The sequence below is a fragment of the Myodes glareolus genome, chromosome 16 (assembly GCF_982192425.1).
Source record: "Myodes glareolus chromosome 16, mMyoGla1.1, whole genome shotgun sequence".
In the NCBI taxonomy this organism is placed as follows: Eukaryota; Metazoa; Chordata; class Mammalia; order Rodentia; family Cricetidae; genus Myodes; species Myodes glareolus.
This window is the reverse complement of record NC_142041.1, coordinates 17233891-17260378: the sequence shown is the minus strand read 5'-3', so window position 1 is coordinate 17260378 and position 26488 is coordinate 17233891. Positions and strand designations below refer to the sequence as shown.

At 41.3% G+C, this 26488-nt stretch overlaps 1 protein-coding gene across 1 annotated transcript; it reads left to right on the top strand.

Annotated features, from left to right (window-relative positions):
- Positions 1-275: 275 nt before the first annotated feature.
- Positions 276-23923, top strand: Dnajc25 (DnaJ heat shock protein family (Hsp40) member C25). The gene is made up of 4 exons (XM_048419806.3): positions 276-671; positions 18104-18256; positions 20459-20929; positions 22806-23923. Exons 1-4 carry the CDS (start codon positions 342-344, stop codon positions 22926-22928), a joined length of 1077 nt encoding a protein of 358 aa, XP_048275763.2. The 5' UTR covers positions 276-341; the 3' UTR covers positions 22929-23923.
- Positions 23924-26488: the final 2565 nt, after the last annotated feature.

The following is a 26488-nucleotide window of genomic DNA, read 5'->3' as shown; positions in this document are numbered from 1 at the left end:
CCGAGGCCAAGGAGGTGGTGTGTGGCTATTCCTGCGTGTGGGCTGTATCGCACGGGGCGGCTAGGCGTGCCTCTGACAGACAGACTTCTGCCACCACCTCAGAACAGACCGAGCTTCTGGCAGCCAAGGCTCCGCAACCCACCGGAAGAGGCCCGAAGCGGCTAAGGCGTCCTTCTCACCTAGCAACGCCCGGGGAAAGGAAGTGGCTGCGGCGCCACGCCCCCTGCGCCTGCGCACAAGCGCGGCCTGCTGACGTGGACCGGGCCGCTGGGCCGAGCCCAGCGCTGAGGAGAGCAGCGGCCGCTGCGGTGGGAGAGTGGCGAGCGAGGCGGGAGGAGGGGATGGCGGCGCGGCTCGCTCCGCGCGGGGAACCGGGGGCTGCCGGCCGGCGCCCATGGCTGCTGCTGCTGGCGCCGCTGCTGCTGGCGCCGCTGCTGGCGCGGCCCGCCGAGGCCCTGGTGGAGGGGCTGTACTGCGGCACGCGCGACTGCTACGAGGTGCTGGGCGTGAGCCGCTCGGCCAGCAAGGCGGAGATCGCGCGGGCCTACCGCCAGCTGGCCCGGCGCTACCACCCCGACCGCTACCGGCCCGAGCCGGGCGACGGCCCCGGGGGCGCGCCGCCGAGCGCCGAGGCTTTCCTGCTGGTGGCCACCGCCTACGAGACGCTCAAGGTGAGGCTCGCGGGCGCGGATGGGGGGACCGGGGATTTGGGGCTCCCACCTGGGTGACCAGGTCCTCCACGACCCCAGCACAGGGCGGTCGCCTCCTGGATCTCTCCGAGGTCCGCGTTTCCCCCACGTGGCCGCGAGAAAGAGCCACCTCGGCCCATGGCCACCTCCTCGAGTCTTGGAGGACAGCCAGTTCTCTTTTTGGACGGTTGTTATGCAAAGATTTGCACTTACTTTATTTTTGGTGTTAGAAGCATTCTGCTAATTCGGTGCATGCTCGGAAAGCGGAGATTGTTAGTGCTAGAGTCTGGGATAGGACAGAGGAAAGAAAGGTCTGGAATACTGAGCTGATCCGTGCCAATTTGATAGGACAAAAGTTTGGCTTCTAGGATAATGTCAATGATGACATTTAGCTTAAGTCCAAAGAACTAGAAAGAAAAACACAAAAAACAGTGAACTTTCAGTCCAAAGACTGGACGTTTGACTCTTGGCTCTGACACTCCCGAGTGACCTTGGATAACTGTTTCTTTACAGCCATTTAATGCCCTGGGGCAGAAGATTGAAAACTATTAGTAGGGATTGTTTTTGATATGTTTAGTGATTTAACAAGGTTTTATTGTGTTCTGCGGGTGTGGGGAGAGTTAGCCTGACACCTTTTTCCTCAGTTACCGTAATATATGTAAGAAATTACCTGTTCTAAGCCATGCTTGATGGAGGTATTACTGCTTCAAGACCCCTGTCGTGAGAATGCAACAGCAATTGTAGCTGTATTTCTTAGGGTTTTTTTGGGGGGGGGAGGGGTCAGTTTTTTCTGCTACTTTTAATGGCTGCTTTGAGTAGCTGTGCTATCATTTAAGGGTGGAATCGCCCTCCAGATTAGCTTTACAGAGCTGAAAATACTGCCAGGTTCCTTTTCCTTCAGGCTTAGGGCAGTCTGAAATTTGGAGCTATGAAGAGCGCGTGCCTCACTTCTGAAGTTTTCACTAGCCAGTGAGATTACAGTTTTTATTGGCACCTGCCTCAGGTATTATGGGTGAGAAGCTGGCAAAGTGCTGACATACAGGACTTAGTCCCGTTATTGGAGCAAAGAGAAACCAGAGAAATTCCAGAGAAACCAGAGAAATTCCAGAGAAACCAGAATGTGCCCCATGCACAACAGCCCAGCACCTGAAGACCCCAGCTGTTTGCCGAGGAAAAGTGGTTCTTGACACTCAGCCTCAGCCTGTGTGGGTGATGTTCTGAAGGCTGCTGGGGACCCTGCTGAGAGAGCTTCCAGGGGAGAGCAATGCTGGCCGCTGTTGCCCTCTCCAGGATTTTGTGGGGCTGGAGGTGGGTGACTAGGTTTGGTGTGGGAGTGGTGAGCATGTTCTTAGGAACTTTAAAAACACGTGCCGGGACTAACGTGTAGAAGTAATGACAGCAGATCGCATTCTTACTGGGAGGACCCCGGAACGCAAAATAGTGTTGCCTTTTTCCTGGAGAGACTGTTTCAGAGGCCTTATCTGCTTGTTCCATGTGAGTGTTTGTAAACCTTTAGACCCCTAAAGTTTATTCATTTCTCAGTAAATAAAAGGCTACGTAAATAATGTGTCCACTCAATAACAAGGGACTTTTAGGCAGTTAAAAACTAGTGTGTTCAATTGGGTGTAGTGGCATGAGCTTTTAACCCCAGCACTCAGGAGGCAATGGCCGAGTTTGAGGCAGCTGGTCGATAAAGCAAGTTTCAGGACAGCTGGAGCTATGTGGGGAAATCCTGTGTCAAAAACACAAACACAGACAGACAGACACATACTTACATACGGCCGGGGCTATATGGGGAAACTCTGTGTCAAAAACACAAACAAACACGGAGAAACCTTGTCTCAAAAACACAGATAGATAGATAGATAGATAGGTAGATGTATAGAGGTAAAATTAAAAGCCAAACAAACAATTTAGTGTGTCTAGAGTAACATTTTACTTGATTCTGATGTATGTTTATAGTAGCTCCAAACACCTCGCAACAGGGACTAGAAATAGAGTGGCACTTGTGGGGAAGGGACCAGGGGAGTTCTGTACCCACTCCCAAGCTGCCCTGCTGATGAGATCAAGCAGTACTCTGAAAAGTCCTATTTGGAATTTAGGGGGTGAATACAGGTTTAGCTTCTCAATAGAGCATGGTAGGATCTGCTCTGCATTGTATTGCCTTCACCTGGAAATGTACTTTTAATTGCTGTGCTATTGAAGACAACTAAGTGGTCTGATTTGTTTTTCTCTCATAATGGAGATCTGAGAAAGTTGTCTGAGAATACCATTTCTGGGTAATGCAAAGATTTAATGAAGGATGCCATCCAGTTTTGGAGGGCCAGCTTGGCTTCATATTATCCCACAGAAGCAATGGCGGTGCAATCAGTTCTGTTTGTATTATAGTCTTAGTCTGGAACAAGGGTTTGTGAGGGAGAAGAGATGTATGAATTTTGCAGAGAACTGGTCAGGTCGGGTGGCAGGAGAGCATGAGTTGCAGGGATAGAAATGACACAGGAGCTGATCCCTGAGTGTTGATAATAGTGCATCGTCAGTATGGGGTCTGGATTTGTATAAGGCATCAGTGGATTGTCATTCTGGGGTTGTTTTGCTCATATAAATGTCCTTTTGAGAGTAAGGTGGGGTGTTTTTGGGGGAGGTATTTTGTTTGTTTATTTTAAGATGGTGGTAGTTAAAAAATAAATACGGTAACAGGATTTAAATACAGATAATGAACAAGAAGGTAAGATACTTGGTCATTAATTTAATTTACATGTAATTTAGCAACAAAAGATTCTGTCTGTGCATACACACAGTGAGAAAACCCAGGAAAAGGATGGGTAGTGGAGGGCAAAGGCTGTGCCCAGGTGCTTATGCAAAGTTATACTTAGTTCTTGCTAGCAAGTAATTTATGATTTGGGCCACACCATGACTTCAGACTGGTATGATTTCACACGGTGCTGTGTGAGTTAAGCTAATGCAGAGGTGTTTTGATTATTTGACTATTGGGGCGTGAGGGAAATCATAGGCTTTGGAAGGAAGCAGACTCTCGCTGGCTGAGTCTGCCCTGAATCTCCTGAGGTGGAACACTCTAGTCTGACCATGTGGCCTTATGTGGCTATAGCACTTATCACACTACACTGTAATGTAAGTAGTTTTTCTCTTTGCCACTAAGCCATGCCCCTTCTTTATTATCTGTGTATCCGTAGGACCTAGCACAATGTCTGGCACATCAGATACTGAATATTAATTAAGCTCACATTTGGAGACGATCGAGGTAGAAGGGAAATTGGAAGTGAGTTTCTGGCATTTGCCTGCTCGGCTGTCTCGCTCCAGCGGTGGTTTTAGAGTGCAGCGTGCGGGTCATTGCCGGGGTCGGCTGTGAGTGAAACGCTCCTGCAGGAGAGAGGTTGTACTTCCCACTTTAGTGTTTGACGGTTTTAAAATGAGAGCAAAAATAACTTATGAATGTAGGTAAAAATTAGATGAAATCCGGAAAGTAGCACAGAGTGAGCAGATGCAGACACAGCAAGAAAAGATTGAATTAGAAAAATTATGATTGGTAAAAAATGAAAAAGTTGATTTTGACATTTCACAAGATCACAAGAACATAGAAAAGGTCATAGGAATATTGCTGGCATAAAGGTTGTCTGATAGTTAAAGAGTGTGTAAGGAGATTAGATCTGTCTTGGAAGCAAGGCTTCCCAGAGAAGAACAATGCTTGTTTTTCTTTTTCTTTTTATCAGTTACTGAGATGGCAGGATCCCTAGTACTTAAAGAGAATTTGGCAAAAGGAGGACTTTGCATTCCCTAGCCTGTGATATAACTTGCTGTTGTTTCTTAGTTATTTTTCTTATCCCTTTCCTATGCTCTGACATCAGGTGCTAGGGAGGGGATTAGGAGAGGAAGATAATGGAAAGTACAACTCTCTCTCCCTGGCTTTTGTTTGTTTGTTTTGTTTTGTTTTTAAACAAAAAATTGAATTTTGTATGTATTCCCAACCTACCTTCCTTTTTTTTTTTTTTTGGAGACAGGATCTTACAATGTAGCTCTGACTATTCTGGAACTCACTATGTAGACCAGACTGGCCTTGAACAAACAGTGTCTCCTGAGCACTGGGATTAAAGGGCTATACCACCATGCTGATCTAGACCTTTTATTTATTTGTTTATTTTGTTTTGGTTGGTTTTGAACAGGGTCTTAGATAGCACTGGCTGGCTTCAAACCCTCTTGGCTGAGGATGATCTTGAACTCTATTCTTTTACTCTGCCCCCAGGAGTTGGATACAGGCTTGTTCACCGCACATACCCATCTCTGTTTTTCAACTTTAATTTTACTGCAATTTTCATCTAAGTTACTCAGGTTGACCTTGAACTCACTGTACAGCCAGATCTTGAACTTTATGGTCAATCCTCCTTAGTCTTCCAAGTAGCTGGGATTACAGATTTGAGCTCACAGGGTCAGGTTGACTTTAAGCTTTTATTAAAACCAGAGAGACAGATACTTATTGTTTGGTCATAATTTACTTAAGTTTTATACTACAGTTCATATTTCAGTGTGAAAATGAAGCAATTATTCTTGGGATTAGCGACAATGTACTCTTTTAGCTAGATTTGGAAGAAAGCCACATGGTTGATGGTGCAGAGACATTTCTGATAGAACAGAAATACAGTCAGTAGTGGTCAAGGTTTGTTCTAGCAGTCGGGTACTGTATTTTTTCCAGACATTCTTTGTTTTAAGGAAAAGTTGACTGCACTTCTTAACATTCCAGATCTTTTCAGCCATGAAGATTTTTAATCAGCTGTTCGTGGTAAGTGGGTACAATTAACTGTCTGTGCCCATGGGTTCTGCATTCAGGGATTCAGCCAGATTTAGATGGAAAATATTTGGAGGAGGAAAACGTCTGGAGTTGTAGCTCAGTTGGTAGAGAACCTTCTTAGCATGCATGAGACCCTGGGTTTGATTTCTAGTCCAGCATATACTTCGTGTACCTGTAATCCTAGCACTTGGGATCAGCAGTTTAGTGTCTTCCTTGGCTACATAAGAACTTTCAAGCTAGCCTGTGCTACTTGGGACCCTGACTCAAAAAAAAAAAGTGCTTGTATTGCACGTGCTTTTTCTTTGTTTTCTAGACAGTATAGTGTGATGATTACTGTTTAGCATTTCCATTGTATTGGGTATTACTAAAGGAGGATATCGGTAAAATATGAATGTTGTGTTATTTTACATAAGGAGTTGCCCATCCCAGGATTTAAGTATCTACTTTGGTCCTGGAATCACCCTTCCCCAGTCATTCTGAAGGATGACTATCATGAAAATAGGCAAATTATCCATCACAGTTATGATGGTAATAAACAACCACATTACATAATCCTAGAGATCAGTGGTCCTAACCCTCCTAACGCTTGATCCTTTAATATCGTTCTCGTATTGTAGTGGCCGCCAACCACAAAATGATTTTATCTTTATTTTGTAACTATAATTTTGCTACTGTTAGCAGTGTAAGTATCTTCTAAATAGGATATCTTACATGCAACCCCAGTGGGGTCTTGACCCCCAGGTTGAAAACTGCTGCTGTGGACCATAGACTGAAGATGATTTTAACTTCATGTCTTCTCTGATTGAGCATGACTACCTGCAATACTCGTAAGGATTCTGAGGCCTTTCCTGTGATTAGCGGCAAGGTGTGATGTGGTTGATTTTTCCTATGCGTTCAGAGGGATATGGTAGCACTCCTCCCTCATTTACTTTCAGTTATGAAACCACAATAAAACTTTTTTTCTGATTTCTGAATTTGGGTTGTTATTGCTGATCTAAGGCTGATTTTTATAACATATGCGTAATTCTGATGCTGTGATTAAGTCAGCATATGATATGTCAGCAGCTAATCAGAGCATTTGATCAACCCCAAACTCCTAATGTGATATAATTTAGTAAAAAACTGACTAGTTGACACACTAACCCCCATTGCTTGGGCTTGAATGCAGGATCTCATACACACTAGGTGAATACTCCACCACTGATCTCCATTCCTAGCCCTAGCGGTTGACACTTTAACTTAGCTCCTGCAGATCTATCATAAGGAAGTTCTCAGAAATGAGAGTGCTGGCATCTTTTCTGAGTTGCTTTGTAAACTTCTTTTCGTAGATCTATTTCTAGTTTGGAAGCCTGTAGAATACACGGGAAGGAAACTACTTCAGAAGACTCAGTTTGGGATTAGATGGTTATGAATGACCTGTCTCCTCTCCCCTTTTGAGATAGTCCTGGGCTACTCTCAAACTCATTATGTAGCTGGAGAGGATGGCCTTGAACTCGATCTTCTGCTTCTACCTCAGAAGTCCTGGTATTACAGTGCTGCACTATTATGCCTGTCTCTTCTTCAATGATGTGATGATTGTGTGCATAGTGTTTGTGTGTTGTACTTTACCCATTGAGTCACCTCCACAGGCCCCATTCCTAGTTTTTGTGCACTGCTAGGGATCAAACCCTATGTTTTGAGCATACTAGGCAAGCACTCTACCAACTGAACCATGTCCTCAACTCAACTCCTAAGCTTTTTCAAATGCTTTAACTTTATATTTTGAATACTTAGAACAGGTTTTGAGATGGAAAAATAACACAATCTTGTTTGTTTCAGAGAGCAGCTCAAGGAAAAGATGAGTTGAGGAGGGCAGAGGGGTGTGAAGAAATAGGAACCTACAGGCATAGGACTTATGTGACCAGGACATTTATTACAGAAGCAGCTCCTCTGCTCTGTGACCCACTTGTCAGCCTGGAGCCAGTAGCAAAACACATTGTGGGATCAAAGGACTGGGATTAACTGTCCAGCTTCACTGTTCCCACTGTACAAGGCTCAGATCTTCTGACCCTTGGCTTGTGACTTTTACTGTTAGGGAAAATATCCTTCAGGAATTAGCATTATTTAGGTGTCTCTTTGTATGTTTGTGAAATTAGAAAGTATATTTACAGCAGAGACTGGCTCGGTCTTAGACGCTCCTAATTTCTTGTGATGCTTAATTAATCTCTTTTGCCTCACTCCCCTTTTAAAGAGAGAGCCTTGCAAAATTTTCTATGACTGGCTTCAAATCTGTAGTTCTCCAGTCTCAGTCTTCAGAGTAGCTGAGATTATAGATGCTGCTATTGGTCTACTCTTTCTAGCCAATTTTTTCCCTGTTGCTACTTAAGTTTTTTTCAATTATTTTTTCAATTATTTCAATAATAATTTATTATTATTATTAATTATTTTATGGTGCTGGAGAGTAAACTGAAATTTTGGTCATGCTAGGCAAGGACTCTACCTGGAAACTACAGACCAAACCTTCCTTCCTTGTAAGCTTTGAAGTCTTTTCTTCATGCTTATGCTGTAAACTACTTTTCCTTAGGCTGCTGTCTCTATGCAGTCTTTTCTATTTTCTAAGGTCTTTGTGGTGTGTGTGTGTGTGTGTGTGAGAGAGAGAGAGAGAGAGAGAGAGAGAGAGAGAGAGAGAGAGAGAGAAGTGGAAGCCAAGGATTGAGAGAGGGAGAAAGAGAGAGAGAGAGAGAGAGAGAGAGAGAGAGAGAGAGAGAGAGAAGTGGAAGCCAAGGATTGAAGAGAGGGAGAAAGAGAGAGAGACAGAGAGAGACAGAGAGAGGTGGAAGCCAAGGATTGATATTGATGTTAGATTAGGTGCCTTCTGTGTGACCTTGACTGTCCTGAACTGGTTTTGTAGACCAGTCTGGTCCTGAACTCTAGAGATCTATCTGCCTCCCTCTGCCTCCTGAATGCTGTAATTAAAGACGTGTGCCACCATGGCTTGATACACTCCTTGCCTTAATTTCCTGAGACTGTCTCTTACCTAGCCAGAAGCAAATTGATTCAGCTAGTTGGTTTAGCAAGCTTGCATGGAGCTTCCCTTGTCTCCACCTCCTGAACATCAGATTATAGAGGTTCACCATGCACCCACCTTTTATGTAAGTCCTAGGGATCTTGATTTTGGTTTTATTCGCTAAGCCATCTCCCCAGGCCTCCAAGCTCTTTCTGATAAAACTCAGTTACACCTTTGACTTCAGCCTCTGTTTCTCAGCTGATGGCTCCCAAACCCGCCTGTTTTGTAAGCTTGGTTTTTCAACAGCCTCTTATGCATAGCACAGGTACAGTCTTGCTATCTTTGTTACAGACTAAACGTTAAAAGAGAATATAATGATGCTTTTCACACAAGAACAAAAAGAATGTATGTCAGAAACTTTGGTCTAACCTACTAATTAAGAAAACCAATGTGATAATTCATTCAAAAGAGAAAAGTTGTTGCCTATTCCAAGTCTGATAAGGATTGCTGAAGTGCTGATAAGGTAGTAATTAGTTACATTCCACTGAATGCAGTCTGCCTTACTGTGAGCACAAATCATTGGCTTTACTACTGGGTTTTCTCAAGTTATAAAGCACATCTCGAATAGAAGTGGATAATCCCTGAGGCTCCAGAGTGTGTAAACATAGCCAGTAATTTTTTCCTTCCCATTTCCCTATGCTCACCAGACTTGCTTCCTCATCCTTCATGCTTACATAAGTCACATATTATATATAATTAGAAACGTCAGTATCATGTTCATTGTCTCCTTTGATTCTTTTTGTTTGGTTGGTTGTTTTTTTGAGACAGGGTCTCTATTCAAAGCCCTGGCTGTTCTGAAATTCACTATATAGTCCAGGCTGGCCTCAAACTCACAGAGATCCACCTGCCTCTGCTTCCTGAGTGCTGGGATTACAAATGTATGCCATCACGCCTGAGCACCTTTGTGCTCCATTGTAATAGTACTTTCTCACCAGGACCGCTAGCCCACAAATAATGATACAAAAACTTATTATTAATTACGAATGCTCAGCCATAGCTTAGGCTTGTTCCTAACTAGTTCTTCTAACTTAACCCATATTTTTTAATTTACGTTCTGACACATGGCTCATTACCTTATCTTTGTACTGCCTGTCCTGCTTCCTCTACATCAGGCTGGCAACCTTACCTTTCTTTTTCCTGGAGTTCTTTCTCTCTGCCTGGAAGTCCCACCTATACTTCCTGCCTAGCTATTGACCATTCAGCTTTTTATTAACCAACTACAAATACACCAATACATCTTCACACAGTGTACAAATATCCCACATTTCCCTCTTTTTGTCTAAATAAGAAGGAAAGGTTTTAACTCTGATACAGTAAAATTATATACAATAAGAACAGTTATCAAGTAAGAATTGCATTCACAAAGTCCAATATTTGTCAAATTAAGAAAAAATACTCCATTATCTACCCTCTCTTGGTGAGTCCAAAGTTTTGTACCTAAATTTACTTTCTATCTTAACTAAGGAAAACTGTTCAACTCCATCAGAGACTCAAGAGGGATATAATATTACCCGAGTAAACAGGAAGTACAGAGCAAGCATCTTCTAAAACTATAGAAACAATGGAGACATCTGGCTGCCTGAACAGTCACCTGAGATTCCCCTGTAACATTGGGGCATCCATCTTTAGCCTACAGGCTTAGAATATCTGATAAACTTTTCTGTGAAGCCAGAATTTTGAAGGACTGTCCTTCCTTGTCCTGGCAAAGTTTGATAGTCGCCCCCTTTTGGGGGGGGGTCCTGCTTGTCCAGTTTGAACAGCACTGTCAGCAGTCACAGCAAAGGCTGTTTCTTTGCCCAGTGATAACTTTGCTACAAAGAAAGCAAACCCCATATGGAGGTTCTTCAGTGCCCATCATCCTTTTTTTTTAAGTAGACTGGTGCTGCCAGGAGCAGACGTGTCTCACTGTCATGAAAAGCTTTAGGTTATTAAAACATCTTATATGTCATACTCTTTAGGTCTCTGAAGTATTTGAAGACTCCTTATCTATCTAAAATATATCACTGTTTAACTTTGAAAACATACCTGACTACAAGTTTGATTACTATAGATGACTACTAACTTGTATTTAATTATATATTACATTTTTAAGTGAGCTGCATAGGTATAATACCTTAAACAGGAATAGAAACATATATGCAGTATAATAAGAATAATCTTAAGTTTGTATAAATACAGAAAAAAATCCATACCAATATTTTAAAATTTATTTTACATATAAATGCTCTATCTGCATGTACAACTTTTTGCCAGAAGAGGGCACCAGATCTCATTACAGATGGTTGTGAGCCACCAAATGGTTGCTGGGAAATGAACTCAGGACCTCTGGAAGAGCAGCCAGTGCTTCCAACCACTAAGCCATCTCTTCAGTTCCCCAGTATAAAATATTTAAGACTAGTAGTTGCACTTTTAGTTTGGTTCAGTAATTACCCATTTATCCTATCATTTCTATATCCCCTTTTTCTTTTTTTTTCCAGAAAGAGATTCCTGAATCCAACCTACCTTGTTTAGTTTTTTTTCCTGACCATGACCAATAACAACTTGCAACCAACCCCCTAAACATGACAAATATTCATAGCTCACTGAATGACCCCAAATCACCCACCCCAACTCTTGGAAATGTGGACATCATGTTCTGTAGATTGTTGCCTGTTGTCTGGGGCAGTGGCATATTCAGGGGATCCTGAGAAAATTGTGATACTGATCAAGTCCTAAGAGAGCTAGCTTTATTATTTTTGTTTAGTCACTATGTGATGGGAAAGTGTAGAACTTATCTGAATTTCTGACTGGAGTAGTCTGTGAGACTGAGCATCTCAGCTAGTAACTTTAAAGTTGTTCTGGATGTAGTTTTTTGAGGAACCTGTAACAGAGGCACTCTGAGAGGCTAGATTGTCCTCATTAGTGTCTGGTCCTATTTTCTCTGAAAATACCCAAACATTTAAAGGTAATATACATATCTGTAAAAACACAAGTATGGAATGTGCAGTGTGCATAAGTCAACTAAAGATGCTTTTTTTGTTCTATGTGTGAGGAGGTAAGAGGCATCTGTCAACTTTATAAGTCCGTTTGTCTGCATATCCAACCTGTAATATAATAAATGATGAGGACTCTGTAATTAACGTGATTTATCATATCTCATCCAGTCTCAACTGTTTCCATGCAGAGGGACCATCAGACACGTCACTTGCCCTGTAGTCTTTCCTGGCTTCCTTCCCCGTCTGTAGCCAAGATCCTCAGAGGATCTCCTCAGGTCAAATCTGATCTCTATTAATTTTGAAGGAATCCATAGCTTTTCATTTCCTGTGGAAATAAAAGTACAATCTCTCCCTTAACTCAACATATTTCCCAACTTCGTTTTGAAGTCAAGACATCCCTGAAGTATATAGACTGATTTAATTCAACACTCCCTTCCATAATCCAATGTCTCTCAACAGCTGTCATTCTCTGTTCATTAGAATTTTAAAAATTCAAAATTAACCAAACACTATATAAGGTCTAAACTCCCTGTGTTGTAATATTTTCTGTCCTTTTGTGGCTTATTATTTTATGAAAACCTAGCTTCATGCTGGCTGGTACCAGCCCTGGAGCTGCATTTTCCTGCTGCAGCTCTGGGAATTTGTAGTATCTGCCTGTGGCAGGTATTTACGAGCCTAACCAAGAGACCGTGAGCTCCAGGAAGCAGCTTGTTTGGACCTTTTCTTTTTCTCTTTCTCTTTCTTTTTCTTTCTTTCTTTCTTTTTTTTTTGTTTGTTTGTTTTCTCATGCCTTATGTGGATACATTTAGTTGGACACTAGGCACCAAAAATATCAGTAGTTTCTCACCAGGACCACTAGCTCACAAATAATGACATGGAGACTTATTAATTATGAATGCTTGACCTTCACTTAGGCTTGTTCCTAACTAGTTCTTATAACTTAAATTAACCCATCTGTTTAAATCTATGTTTTGACATGTGGCTCATTACCTCATCTCGGTACTGTCCATCCTGCTTCCTCTGTGTCTGACTGGCGACTCTGCCTTTCTTCTTCCCAGAGTTCTCTCCTGCCCAGAAGTCCTGCCTATGCCTCCTGTCTAGCTATTGGCCGTTCAATCTTTTACATCAATTACAGCAATACATCTTCACACAGTGTACATGTATACAGTACAGTGTACACGTATCCCACAACACTCCATATTCCATTTAATCACTAAAAGCTATTACTCATTGATCTTTTTTAATCTTTGCTTTTTTCAAAATGATACAACAAAATATCTTCAAAATAAACAATTGCACTTAAGGCAGTTGTCCTCAAACTTTGAAGCTTTTCACTTTTGAACATCAGAGACAGTAATACTAACTCTGTGACAAAGCATATAAGATTATTCTGTAAACCAGGCTAACCTCAGTCTCACAGAGATCCACCTGCTTCTGCTCTCAAAGAGCTGGGATTAAAGGTGTGCACCACCATGCCTGCCACATATAAGACTCTTCACTCAGTATTACTTTTCTGTACTTTTACTATTGCTTCCTAATTGTCCCCATTACTTAAGCTGAGTCTCTTCTGCTGTTCAGTGCTTCTGTATCTTAACACTCGATTCTAATGCTTGTACCAAGGAAAAATGGTTTTCCTACTTGCTTTCTAAGACCCAGCCCTCTTTTCACTTTATCTCTTCTGTGAACCCCATTGCCGTGGGCCTGGGCAAAGTTACTCAGTCCTTTGTTAGCACATGAAATTGTGCTTTTTGTTTGCTAGCTTCTTCTGGAAAGGAGGGCTCTTGTTGCTAAGACCTTGTCTTACTGTTTTAATCTTCCCCTGTGTTTAACATGGGGCTGATTGCTTGTGTTCTTACTTGCTGAATAGAAAAAGAGGAAGATTGTAAAAATTGAGGTGATAGGTACACATTGATACTATTAGCTGAGACACAGAAGAGCAAATCTGCTTTTGAGCTTGTTGAATTGGAGTTATTTATGGTACATTTAAAAAATGTTCAGGACATAGTTGAAAGGAGGAGGAGCCAGGGAAAGTAAAGGTGTCACAGGGCATAGATAGTTGGATCAAGGACCTTGAGAAGACACATAATATATGTACTTGTGATTAACTAGGGGTCAGGGAACAAGAAAGAACAAAGAACTGATAGCAGTTAATTTTCTTTAATATAATGACATGGAGAAAAATGTGAAGGAACAGGTTTTATTTTTGAAACATCATCATTTGTATGTGTGTGTGTGTGTGTGTGTGTGTGTTAATAAGATATGTATTTTTAAGAATGAGCAAAATATGATTACATTTTCACATAGTCTTGATTTCTGGCCTTTACCATCAGAAAATGGTTTCCTTATTCTGCATAATAGAACGTTTTGGTGTAAATTTGGCTGCAATATCATGTATTGCAATTCATGTTTGTTGAAAGTAAACAATGCATAGCTAATTTTAAGCCAAGGACATAATGCTTTTGTTCGGGGAGGGGGTGGTCATTTTCACAAGAGAAGCAAGGGCTGCTTTGCTTGTGGGTTTCCTTTGTTCACTTTTGATCTAGATATTGGTGGTTGTGTTCCAGTCCTTCTGCATATGCCCAAGAGGATTGGGAATGGATGGACACCAGCAGAAGCACCATTTACTCCTGTAGAAATTAGAAACAAGGAGTATATTGCCCTGCTTGTCGAGGCTCAGGACAGAGAGGAAGAAACAAGTATAAAGGTTTTGATTTTGGAAAGAAGTTGGAATCTCCTGACCCTGGGACCTTAAGATGCACAATATTGCTGAAAGGAAAAGTACTACCTTATTGAAAGGTAAGATATTAAACTATTCAAGCTGATTTAGCCACATTAGCATATTTTCATAAGCTGTAAATTCAAGCAGCCATTTCTGTCGCGCTGAGGTTTTTGTGACATAATCACTCATCCAGCCTTGCTGGTGAGCTGCAGACCTGTGTGGCTGGAGAGAGATGGTGTAAGGAGGAGAAACTTACACATTTCACATCATTTTGAAGTGACATACTGACTGCCAGGCACTGAGCTAGGCCCTGGGAACATAGAGGTTAATGAAAACCCTACTACCCACCGTCTAAGAAATTCTCGTTCAAGGACAAGAACCTGTTAATTACCATGTGATAAGTGCTATAATAAACAGGCACTAAGTGTGATGTGAGTGTTCCAGGGTAAGGGATCGTAGTTCAGTGGTGGTAGAGTCTCGCTAGCATGCTCAAGGGCCTGGGTTCAGTTCCCATCACAAAAAGCTGTTTGAAGCAGTAGGACTCATGACTTTTAGGAGCTCATAATGTTAGAAGAAGGGAATATGCTTCAAATTAGAGAGGGTTTTATATGGTCTCAAGAAAATACATTTCATTGTCTGAGAGCGATGCTGAGGTATTGCTAGGCAGGTGAGTCTGGACCAGTGTGGGGTCTGGTTGCATGCCAAGGAAATGTAAGCTCTGACTGTGGGGAAGCATTCCAGATCAAAATGAGAAACCTGTGAGCCTCTGTTCTAAGACGTTTTAGAGGGGAAAACACTATTACAGTAACAGTACACTTTAGTTCTCTCATATGACCCCTAAAAGGAAGATAGCCGTTCTTATTCTGTCTTTGGCTACATATTCTTGGTGTCTGTATGTCTTAAACTTTGTAGATTACTAAAGAATAGGATCTCAGCTGGGCGGTGGTGGCGCATACCTTTAATCCTAGCACTCAGGAAGCAGAGGCAGGCAGATCTCTGTGAGTTTAAGGCCAGTCTGGTCTATAAAAGCTAGTTCTAGGACAGGCTCCAAAGTTACAGTGAAACCCTGTCCCGACAAACCAAAAAAAAAAAAAAAAAAAAAAAAAAAAAGCAAAAAAATAGGATCTTGACCTTAATCTGTTGAGAGAACTCCTTTTCCACTTTGTACCAACTTTGAATATTTTTTAAATTTCATGAATGCTTCAGCTCAAAGATTGTTTTCATTTTATAGAGGAAAAAAGGTTTTACAGTAAAAATTCAGTAAATGAATAAATGCTATAACAAGGAGGTGGCCAACTTTTTTTGCCCTCTAAAAACCAAAATAGGCACATTTGAGGTGTTTCTTAGAAAAAGAAACCATCCTAAGAGAAGTCAGATTTGACCCTGTGACCTCTGAAGAGTGTTCTGTAGCGTTGGGACTTAGAAAGCTCTGAATAGCTCTAGGAGTCTCTGAGGAGAGGCAGATACTAGGGTGGAGCTTTAGCCACCACCCTCTTAGCGCAGTCTAGTACCTGATGCCATAGGTCCAGAAACTCTGAGAAGATGGTGACCCTGGGGGAAGGTCTGGACATGATGCTTGAGCAAGAGTACCATCTGTGTTCATAGAATGCCACCTCACTTAGAGAAGGGGAGAAAGAAGACTGAACAGGCACATAGGGCATCATCAGTGCCCTCAACTAGGGAGCAGCAAACAAGCTGGACAAAGGACTCTGTGGAGGCTGGTGGTAGAGGGTGGTAGGAGTCTGACTTGAGTGTGGCATTTATTTCAAAATTATATGCAGTCTTTGCTCTGGTTCGAACAAAAAGAAATGTTTGAATACATTTCAAAAGGTTGGAAGCTTGGGTTAAAGCTAAGTTTCAGGCCTTATGAGGATGTTTCTATAAAACTAGCCACCAGGACCAAAAGCGTGGTGGAAGAGGGAAATTCTAAAAGGATATCTTAAAGTACTGAGTGAGACACCCCTGGAGATGTGGGCTGGAGATGTGGGTGTTAGTGCCCAGAACTGCCTGTGTGTCTGCTGTAAAGATGGACTTCCTGGGTTAGAAGCTCTGGGGTATGGTGACGGCTTGATAAGGAGTAGTGGATTCGTGGCGTAGAGACTGCCATGAGAAAACCCTTTTTTTTTTTTTGACAAAAGAGAACATAGAAGGAGTGAATTTGAAGACGGTATCAGCCTGAGTCCACTCCTGCTTTTTTAACAGTGAGTTCTTCAGCCCTCCACACACTGTCTGTCATACAGTGTCTAAAGAGACTTACAGCTAACTAAATGCCAACTTTCATGTGCTAGTGAGAACTTTCACTGAACATTCTTTCTGAAGTTCAGTTTTTAATGGAAAATACATGATGATTTTAATAAACATAGAAAAGATTTTATCACTAGCCAACTTTTTATTTTAACTATAAGAAGGTACATGTTGAAGGACTCAAAAGGCAGCAAACTCTAAACAGACCTTGTAGCATCTACCCACAGTGACAGGCACTGGGTTGGATTTTGAAATGTCTGTTACTCAAAAGGTACAGCTTGAAAAATGTTGATTGGTTTAAACTAGAAGGTCATCCTCTTAGGTTGTTGTTATTTCTACAATGCTTTATATTGCACATTATATAAAGATCAAATAATTTGTCTTGGTCTTAGTGTACCATTTTCATAAGATGGAACAAGTTGAAAAATAGATTTCTTTCATCTTTTGAGATAAAAACTGTATCATATATACTTCAATAGCTCCTAGGTAGCCCAATAAAATGTTGGCATTGATATGTTAGCTGATTACATAAAAAGATGAAAGAGACTTTGGAGAAATGCTGATTATGATGGAGAGATGCTAGGGGAGGGAGAGAAAGTGCTTGCTGGTGTAAGCATGGTGACCTGAGTTAAGATCCCGAGCCCACGTGCAGATGGGTGTGGTGCTGTCCCTCTCTGGAAGCTTGTAAGTCACCGAGCTGGATGTACACAGCAGTGCACAAGGAGAGTCCCCGACCAAACGAGGTGGACAGTGAGGGCTGACATCTGACGCTGACCTCTGCCCTCTACACTTGCACTGTGGCACTCACATGCCTGTATTCACACACACAGATGTGTGTGCATGCACACCCACACATCTAAACAGCTGAAATATAGAACATCCCCTAAAACTTTCAGAATTCTTTGGACAGAATTTATATTAATAAGAAAGGTAGGTTTAATCATTCATGAAGTGGGCTCTGTCAGTGTGTACAGCAGTAAAGTACTGCCCTTCTGTAGCCTGTGACCGCACAGTGTATGTCTTCTGATATTCAGAGCACCATGGGAAAGACTAGGACAGGTAGTATTTCTTTTTACAAAGAAAGAGAATGAAGCTCAGGGGAGCTTAGTATTTTGCCCAGGTCCCAAAGCTAGACTTTGCTCTTTATCTTGTGCTTAGTGATGTCTCAGTGTTCTTCGGCATGATTAGGCTTAGACTGGCCTCATTTGCCTTTTGCTGTCTTAATCATTGCTTTCAACAGAAAACCTTCCTAGACAAAGCTGGAACCTGATTGTGACTATAAAGGAGATAAACCCCATTTCCTCTCAGTGGTCTTGAGCAAGTATCAGAATGAAGTTCCAGGAACTTCATCAGGAGCAGCATTAGCTAAAGGTTAGCTATTTTCCAAGTGCTGGGTTTTCCAAGAATACTGAAAATACTAAGGCGTTTAGGGAGTGTTTTTATTCTGCCTTTATACCTAATGTAAAAGTCCTGAGAACAAAGGTGTATACATGCCTTTAAGGTACTGGGAAGTTTTTTGATTTGATATTTTATTTGCATCTTTCATAATTCTGAAATTCTCAGTTAACAGATTATAAACTGAAGTGCTTAATGAAATGTGTATGAAGTAGAATATCCCTCACTTTACAGGATGAAGAAACACGGAAAGATTATGACTACATGCTGGATCACCCAGAAGAATACTATAGCCATTACTACCACTACTACAGCAGACGCCTAGCCCCAAAAGTGGATGTTAGGGTGGTGATTTTGGTCACTGTGTGTGCCATTTCAATGTTTCAGGTATGTATTTCTGCGTACTTATGTTGACAAGTGCTAGTCATTAAATCTGTACTATAAGTATATTTTTCTTCCAGCTGTATAATATACATACAAATACATATTATAGGTAGAGTATACATACTCTCCTCCCTAGACCCCTTTGTTGTCAAGGAGTCTAAGAAACTAGTGGCTATTCTACCAGTCACCTTTCTACTGCTCTTATAAAGTACCATGACAGAAACAACTCAGAGGAGGAAGAATTAAGCCGGGCGGTGGTGGCACACATCTTTAATTCCACCACTGTGAAGGCAGAGGCAGTTGGATCTCTGTGAGTTCGAGGCCAGCCCGATCTACAGAGTGAGTTCCAGGACATCCAGGTCTACACAGAGGAACTGTATCTCCCAAAACAAAACAAAAAATACAGTTCCAGAGAGAATCCATAATGGCAAGGAAGGGCACAGTGGCAGGTAGCCTGAGAAAGGAGCTGATCAAATTTCATCATGCTGCTGTAGGAAATTCTGCAGCCAGTAGTTACCGCCCGCTGGGGCGTGGTCTCTTGTACTATTTGTGCTGCTGTAGAGCATGCGTCCAGTCTCTTTTCTGGCTGCGGAATTCGGTTTCTGTTCTTTGTTCCAGCAAAGGATTCTGATTTGTGAGTCTACCCCTAAATAAATAACTGTCTATTTCTCAATTCTGAGCTAGTGTGGGATTTCTTTTAAGCGTCCATCTTCATCATGCAGAAAGTAGAGGGGACAAACTGGAAGTAGAGCGAGGCTGTAAACTCTCAGAGCTCACCCCAGGGCTGCATTTTCTCTAGCAAGGCTCCACCACATCCCAGACACCTGAGTTACAGGGGACAGTTCTCATTCAAACCACATAAATATCATTGCATAGCTCATCTCCCTCTGAATACTATTTGGTTCCACACAGCCAGATGATATGTCCTTTCATAGGACTTTTCAGTGATTTCCCATAAACTTGGAAAAGTTAAGAACACCCTTCCTGTGACCTAATAAGGCTGGCATTCCATTGGCTGATGCCAGCAGTGCTTGCCTTCTTTAGCAATCCTAAATACCCCACAGAGTTCTGCATGCCCAGAAGGGGCTGCTGCTCAACTGGCAAACCAATGGCTCAGATTCAAAGTGGTGCACGAACTCCATGTGTGTTTTTAAAACACCACAGGGGTCTAAGTTCAGCCTTGAGTGACATCTTCCCTGTTCTTCTTAAACTGTGCTTCTCATGTGCTTATTTAGTAATGATTAGGAAGAAACTGGCAAGTCTAAGAATGACTTCTCTCTTCTTAAAGTGTTTTATTTTGTGTATATTGATGTTTGCCTGCATGTATATATGTGCAACCACCTGTGTGCCTCGTGTCTGGAGGTCAGAAGAGAATGTCAGATTTCCTGAAGCTGAGTTCAAGATGGTTCTGTGTGCTTTGAACCAACCCCAGGTGCTCTGGAAGATCAACATGTGTCTCTAACCCTTGAGCCATCTCTCCAGTCCTGAAAATTGCTTCTCTAGCAACAATATTCAATTCAAATAATAAAACATTCTTATTAAATGCTGAGATGGTATATTTCAGCTCCTTAGCATTTGTAGAAGTATTGCCCTCTTCCTCTCTTCCATTTCTGGTGGATTCCAGGATGTTACTAGTGTAGTACCTGAAGCATGTGGGCTGTATGAGCAGAAAAGCCTTTGCTGAGAGTTAAACCCTTTGAGGTTGAGTATATTTATGGACTATGAGAATTTTCTATTACCAGATGAGTAGAATTCAAATATACTTGAGTCTTTGTGTTCCGAATATGGTAAGCATTCCTGTTGGACATGTAGATATTTAGGAAAGAGATAAAAAGTAAAAATGTGGCCTGAAGTTACAGCCTGTGAGGGTTGAAAACGAATGTCTTATTAACTGTTTCTCTGGTGAGCAAAGGGCAGGGGAGGTGTGTTGCCAATAATTAAGATCTTTGAGCTCACTGTTGTTAACTGGTATTTTGAGATAGATTTTTTATACATGGCTCTGGGTGATCTCCAACTCAGATCCTTCAGCCTCCCCCAGCCAGGTGCTGGGTCTGCAGGCCTGAGTTGCCACACCTGGCGAGACCCTTAGTTTTAGTTAGCTGGGCTTTTGTGGGAAATGACGTTCACAAGAATTACTGCTGTTGCTTTTTTTTTTTTTTGGTGGATTTTTCTAGTAAAATGACTTATTTTTATTTTATGTTCTAGTATTTCAGCTGGTGGAATAGCTACAATAAAGCAATCAGCTACCTAGCCACAGTACCCAAATACCGCATCCAGGCAACAGAGATTGCCAAGGAGCAGGGACTGCTCAAAAAAGCCAAAGAGAAAGGGAAAAACAAGAAGTCCAAAGAAGAAATCCGTGACGAGGAGGAGAGCATCATAAAGAACATTATAAAAAGTAAGATAGACATAAAGGGGGGCTACCAGAAACCCCAAGTACGTGACCTCCTCCTGTTCCAAGTCATCCTCGCTCCTTTTCACCTGTGCTCGTACATAGCTTGGTACTGCCGGTGGGTCTATAACTTTAACATCAGAGGCAGAGAGTATGGGGAGGAGGAGAGGCTCTACCTCATACGCAAGTCTATGAAGATGTCCCAGTCTCAGTTTGACAGCCTGGAGGACCACCAGAAAGAGACATTTCTTAAGCGGGAGCTTTGGATAAAGGAGAATTACGAGGTGAGTGGTGGCTGCTGCCAGAGGAGAGTGGTGTCTCCCATGCTGCAGGTCCATGGTGGTGAGGAGTCCAGTGAGGAATGGAGGTCCTACTTTACTAGAAAGTGTGACTGTATGTTACAGTGGGATGGTGGGTTTCACTTTAGAGTATCTAATCTAATCAGCTAATCTTAGCAAAAGTTAAGGGTAGTCTAGCTTGTCAAACTGCAGTGGACTGATATACATAGGCTATCTAGATGGCTTTCTGTTGTTTGCACTCATTAAATTTGTTCCTTTCCAAAACAACAAGACAGAAAAAAAGAAAAAAAATGTTGAAATAATTGTTTATTTCAAAATTATTGAGCATAGACTCTTCTGAACAGTACTACTAAATTTTGGACTTTTTATTTAAATCAGCTTACTGTAATGCCTTTAAAGCTGGGGCATAAAAAAATTTATCAAGTGTTAATTTCCACTGTTGTCAGCTACAGAAATTACTCAGATGTAGTCAGCAGTCTAACCACAACGCTGAAGGCTCCAGCAATCACACTGTCCCAGGTTCTGAAACAATTAATTGGCTAATATAATGAAAATAATTATACATTGAGCACAGTGAAACATTCTTCAGAAATTTTTTTCATTCTTCAGAAATTTAAGATATGTTTGATGTTACATTGTTTTGTAGTCAACTCCATTTTGTGTGTAATATTCTAAATAGATCTTTATTGAAAGTAAAATTACTAGGAGTTGTCAGATGTTTGACAAGTAAATATATTCCTGTGTGTAAACCCCCTAAAAATAGGAAATAATGTACTATTTTTTTAGCTTTTAAAACTTTTTGAGGGAATGGAGAGGCTCCGTGAGTAAAGTCCTTGCCACACATGCATGGCTTCTTTCTAGGGTTCCCAGAAACCACATGAAAAACTGAGCTTGGTGGAGACAGGTGGATCCCTGCTGCTCATTGGCCAGCAAGCCAACTAAATCTGTGAGCTCTGGTTCAGGGAGAGACCCTGTTTTAAACATAAAAGCTGGGAATGCTGAAGAAAAGACAATCTCCTTCAGCCCTAAGCCTCTGCATTTTATATACGTGTTCACACCCATATTTACAAACACACATACAGGCGCACGCGCACGCACACACACACACACACACATGCCAACACTGCCATCCACACACACATGCACAGATTTTTGAAAGTTTTTTCCTTTAAATCCTGTCTTTTTAGATTCTTGTATTGGGCTGAATTATTATATTGCGTGAGGTTTTCTTAGTCATTACTTTTATTATTTGGAAACAATACTTTTTAAAAATTAATGTGGCTGTAAAACTGTAAGAAATTGCTCATTTAGTTTTGGTTGACTAAAACTTAAAGAAATACTAGAAATTCTTGTTCATAACCTGTGTGATTTATGCAATTTTTTTGTGACTTTAAATAAAATACTAATTATCTTTGAAAAGTAGATGTAAATTCAATTTCGAGGCAAATGTATACATAAAGCCACTTTGTTCCTTATTTAAGTAAAAAATTTGAAGGGAAAAAAGTACTAATTCAAGCCAGGTCAAGCATGGTGTTGTATACCTCTCTTAATCCTATACATCAGGAAGACTGAGGCAGGAGGATTGTGAATGCAAAGTTAGTCTGAATTACTTAGCAAGTCACAGGCCACCTGAGCTACATTGCAAGAGTCCATCACAGACACCAAACAGCGAGGCTGTAGCTCTTGTACAGTTGGTTGTTCTGACATTGGATGTTAAAGTACTTTAGTATTTGAGTCTCCAGAAGGCAAATTGGCACACTCACCTAAAGTTATATTGGAAACTAGACATTCCACAAATACAGCAACATGGGTTTCTCTCTGACTTTATGATTAAAGTCATTTACATTGTTTATGCTCATAGGTCTACAAGCAGGAACAAGATGAAGAATTAAAGAAAAAATTGGCAAATGACCCTCGATGGAAGCGGTACCGGAGATGGATGAAGAACGAAGGGCCTGGACGGCTGACATTTGTGGATGACTGAGGATTAATAGGATGCTGCTGCCCCAGACTTAACTGTGACACTGCTCTCATGGCAGTTCGAGAGGAGCCTGCTGCTCTCAGCAGTAGCTGCGGTTCACGAGGATCAAACAGAATGATGGAGAAACTTCAACTTCCCATAAAACTTTATACAGAAGACATTTATGATGGTTCAATTTTTATAATCTATTTGTGGATTTTGTTAAAAAAGATTTGACATGGGGATTTATTAGTTGCCATTTAAAATTTTTATATGTTTAGTTAAATTTGACATGAAATTTATTAGATACCATTTAAAACTTCTGTGTGAAGTGTTTCTTCTTCAAGAGTGTTTCCTTATGTTTTCATAATGCCACATTTTTCTGCTTTCCTGGTCTCTACTTTTACAAAACAACAACAAAGAAATTACAACAGCACTTGATCATATTATTGTGTCTTTTTGGACACACGTTTCTTCAGGAGAGCCATTCAGTGTCATGCTGTCCTTACTGTAGTCCTTACAGGTTGAGTATGCTCACAGTAATCTCTAGGAGAGTCTCCAGAATCTCTGCAGTCCCCCACTAATTCTACTCTTGATAAGATCAGAAACTCTCCAGGAGAGTGACCACCGTCATGTCCTTGTGGGATGTGCTTGGTTACAGTCCCATTATAGGACTGTTTTCTCAAACATTACTGCAGAAGGGACCTTGTGAAAAGGTCTTTTGTACTACCACCTTGCTTGCTTGCTTGCTTCCTTAATTATGAATTACTTGTGTGGTGAAAATGTAATGCACATGAGGTCATTTACATGAAACTAGAAAGAAGATAAACATGGCTGTGTGCCATTCTGTCTGCCGCTAGAGTATAAATGTTTTTATACATGTGGAAGTGAAAGTAAATAACAGAATTGACTGAATCAAACCTGATACTATATCAAAGTATCGCATATGTTTATATGCAGTACTCCTGTTAAAGATTTACCTTACTGCTTCATATTAATAAAATGGATGTGATATATCATGCTGCCTGGTAGGCTATTTAAAGATTAACATTGCCTTTCTAACATATAATTTTAAAAGATTTATGTAATATAGTAGATATGCAGGATTTATTTCTAAGTCAAGTAAATTAGTCCTTTTAAAAGCTCAGCCCAGGCACTCGGTAGCTCAGTTGGTAAAGTACAGACAGTGGGGAGTAACTTTAGTGTCCCCCGACACCTGCCGATCTTATGTAAAAATGCCAGGCACAGTGGCATCCTCAAACAAGAGAACCTGTCTCAAAAGACAAGGTGGACAGCACCTGAAAATGACAATTAGGTTGGTTGTCCACACACTTGTGCATCTGCACACACATGCACACTGGCACACAAGCTCAGTCCACATAAATGACAAATACAGAGTGCCATCCTTGCCAACAGGGAAAAGACTTGAGGCCAGTTACTTTAGTGTGAATGAATTTCAGTTGCTAATTACAAAAATAGAATTTGGTCAGGCTGTCAGTAGGGCTCTTTGCAGCTCTGGAATTCTGAAATGATATAATTATTTAGAGTTCTATGAACTTTAGTTGGAAATGTTTTATGCATCCATTCTTCTTTAGAGCTGTGAAGAATCATATAATAGCATACATTGCTGGTTATTATCTGTGGACAAATTTGTGTCATATAAGGACCAGAAAGACCTACCAGTACTAGTGTACCTCAGCACTGTCCAAGGTCTCTGATTGCCTATGTTTCTCCAGTTTCATTTCTGGTGCTGTGACAAGCACCCTGACAGAAGCATCACAAAGGAGGAAAAGGTTTACAGTTCCAAGTCAGTCAGTCATTTTGGGGAAAGGCTGACACACAAACAGCTACTTATTTCATATCCACCTTGTCAAGAGCAAGGAGACAATGGAGCTATCTTTGCCTCTAAATTGTTCAGCATTTCCCTGCTAAGGAATGGTGCTGTCTAAGCTAACTGGGTCTTCTCCATCACTAACCAATCAAGACAATCCCCCAGACACGGAGGCCAACCTCATTGGGGCTCTGTTTCCAGGTAACTTTAGGTTGTATCACGTTGATAATAAAAACTAACCAGCACACCTATTTATAAGGAAAATGGGAAGAAAGATGTTCAGCAAATGAAAACTGTACCCTTGGATGTTCTTTCGTCTGTTCTTTATTTCTGTATTTGTAGAATTGTCCACTGAAGGCTGCTTATTTGGGAGTTGGGGCATGAATCAAGGTGGACTCTTCAGAAAGATGTTGGGTTTTCCCCTTCCCTCAGTTACTGGGCTTTGACATCTCAGGATGAAGGAAAGGCCATTGCTTGCTACAGTAACTATACTTCACTGTACTCTGCCGGTCTTCCACCAAAACCAAATCTCTTCATTTTAGAAACATCTAGAGAAGACTAGAGGCCCTTACAGCTTCATTAGTGTAGGGGTATGGGTTGCCTGTTAGAGCATAGCTATTTGTTGCTGCCTGTTCATCAGTTCATGTAACTGAAGTCTGCAAAATTGCCCTGTGGATTTTATTCATATAAATATCTTCATAGCAGATCTGTTAGCCCTTTCTTCATTGGTGTATTTCTTATGAATTCTTCAAGTTCTATAAATAGATAAATCCTACCTTCATGAATGGGTAGGATCAGCATAGTAAAAATGGCCGTCCTATCAGCTACAGATTATAAGCAGTCCCCATCGATCACCATCAGAATTCTAATGCAATTCTTCACAGACCTTGAAAGAATAATACTCAACTTCATATGGAAAAAAAACCAAACAAACTCAGGATAGCTAAAACAATCCTGACAATAAAAACTTCAGAGGTATCACCATCCTTGATTTCAAGCTGTACTACAGAATTATAGTCATAGAACCTGAGTAGAATCAGCATAAAAACAGACATGCCAATCAACAGAATGGATTGAACACGCAGATATAAATCCACACATCTATGGATGCCCAATCTTTAATAAAGAAAGCAAAAAGGCACAATGGAAAAAAAGAAAGTGTCTTCAATAAATGGTGCTGGTCTAACATGTCTGCATCTAGAAGATTGCAAAGAGACCCATGTCTGTGACCTTGCACAAAACTCAAGCTCAAGTGGACCAAGACCTCAGCATAAATCCAGATACATTGAATCTGATAGGAGAGTGGGGAATAGCCTTGAACACATTGGCACAGGAGACAACTCTCTGAACTGAACACTGATAGTGCAGGCACTAAGATCAACAATAAACAGGACCACTCAATAGGACAAAATGGCAGCCTGTAGAATGGGAAAAGATTTTCACCAATTCACATACAATAGAGGGCTAATATCCAAACTCTATGTAGAACTCAAGAAACTAGACATAAGTCAATCCAATTAAAAAAAAATTGGACAGCTGGGTGCCGTGGTGCACGTATTTAATCCCAGCACTGTGGAGGCAGAGGCAGGCGGATCTCTGAATTTGAGGCCAGCCTTTGTCTGCACAGCAAGTTCCAGGACAGCTTGGACTGTTACACAGAGAAACCTTGTCTTTAAAAAAGGGAGGGGGCTACAAATCCAAACAATTCTCAATAGAAAAATCTCAAATGGCTGAGAAATACTGAAAGAAATGT

Excerpts from the sequence above, each read along its gene's own strand:
- Dnajc25 (XM_048419806.3), top strand. The coding sequence starts at position 342 with ATGGCGGCGCGGCTCGCTCCGCGCGGGGAACCGGGGGCTGCCGGCCGG. Across the intron at positions 672-18,103 it reads CCGCCTACGAGACGCTCAAG|GATGAAGAAACACGGAAAGA; the intron begins GTGAGGCTCGCG and ends CTCACTTTACAG. Across the intron at positions 20,930-22,805 it reads GGATAAAGGAGAATTACGAG|GTCTACAAGCAGGAACAAGA; the intron begins GTGAGTGGTGGC and ends TTATGCTCATAG.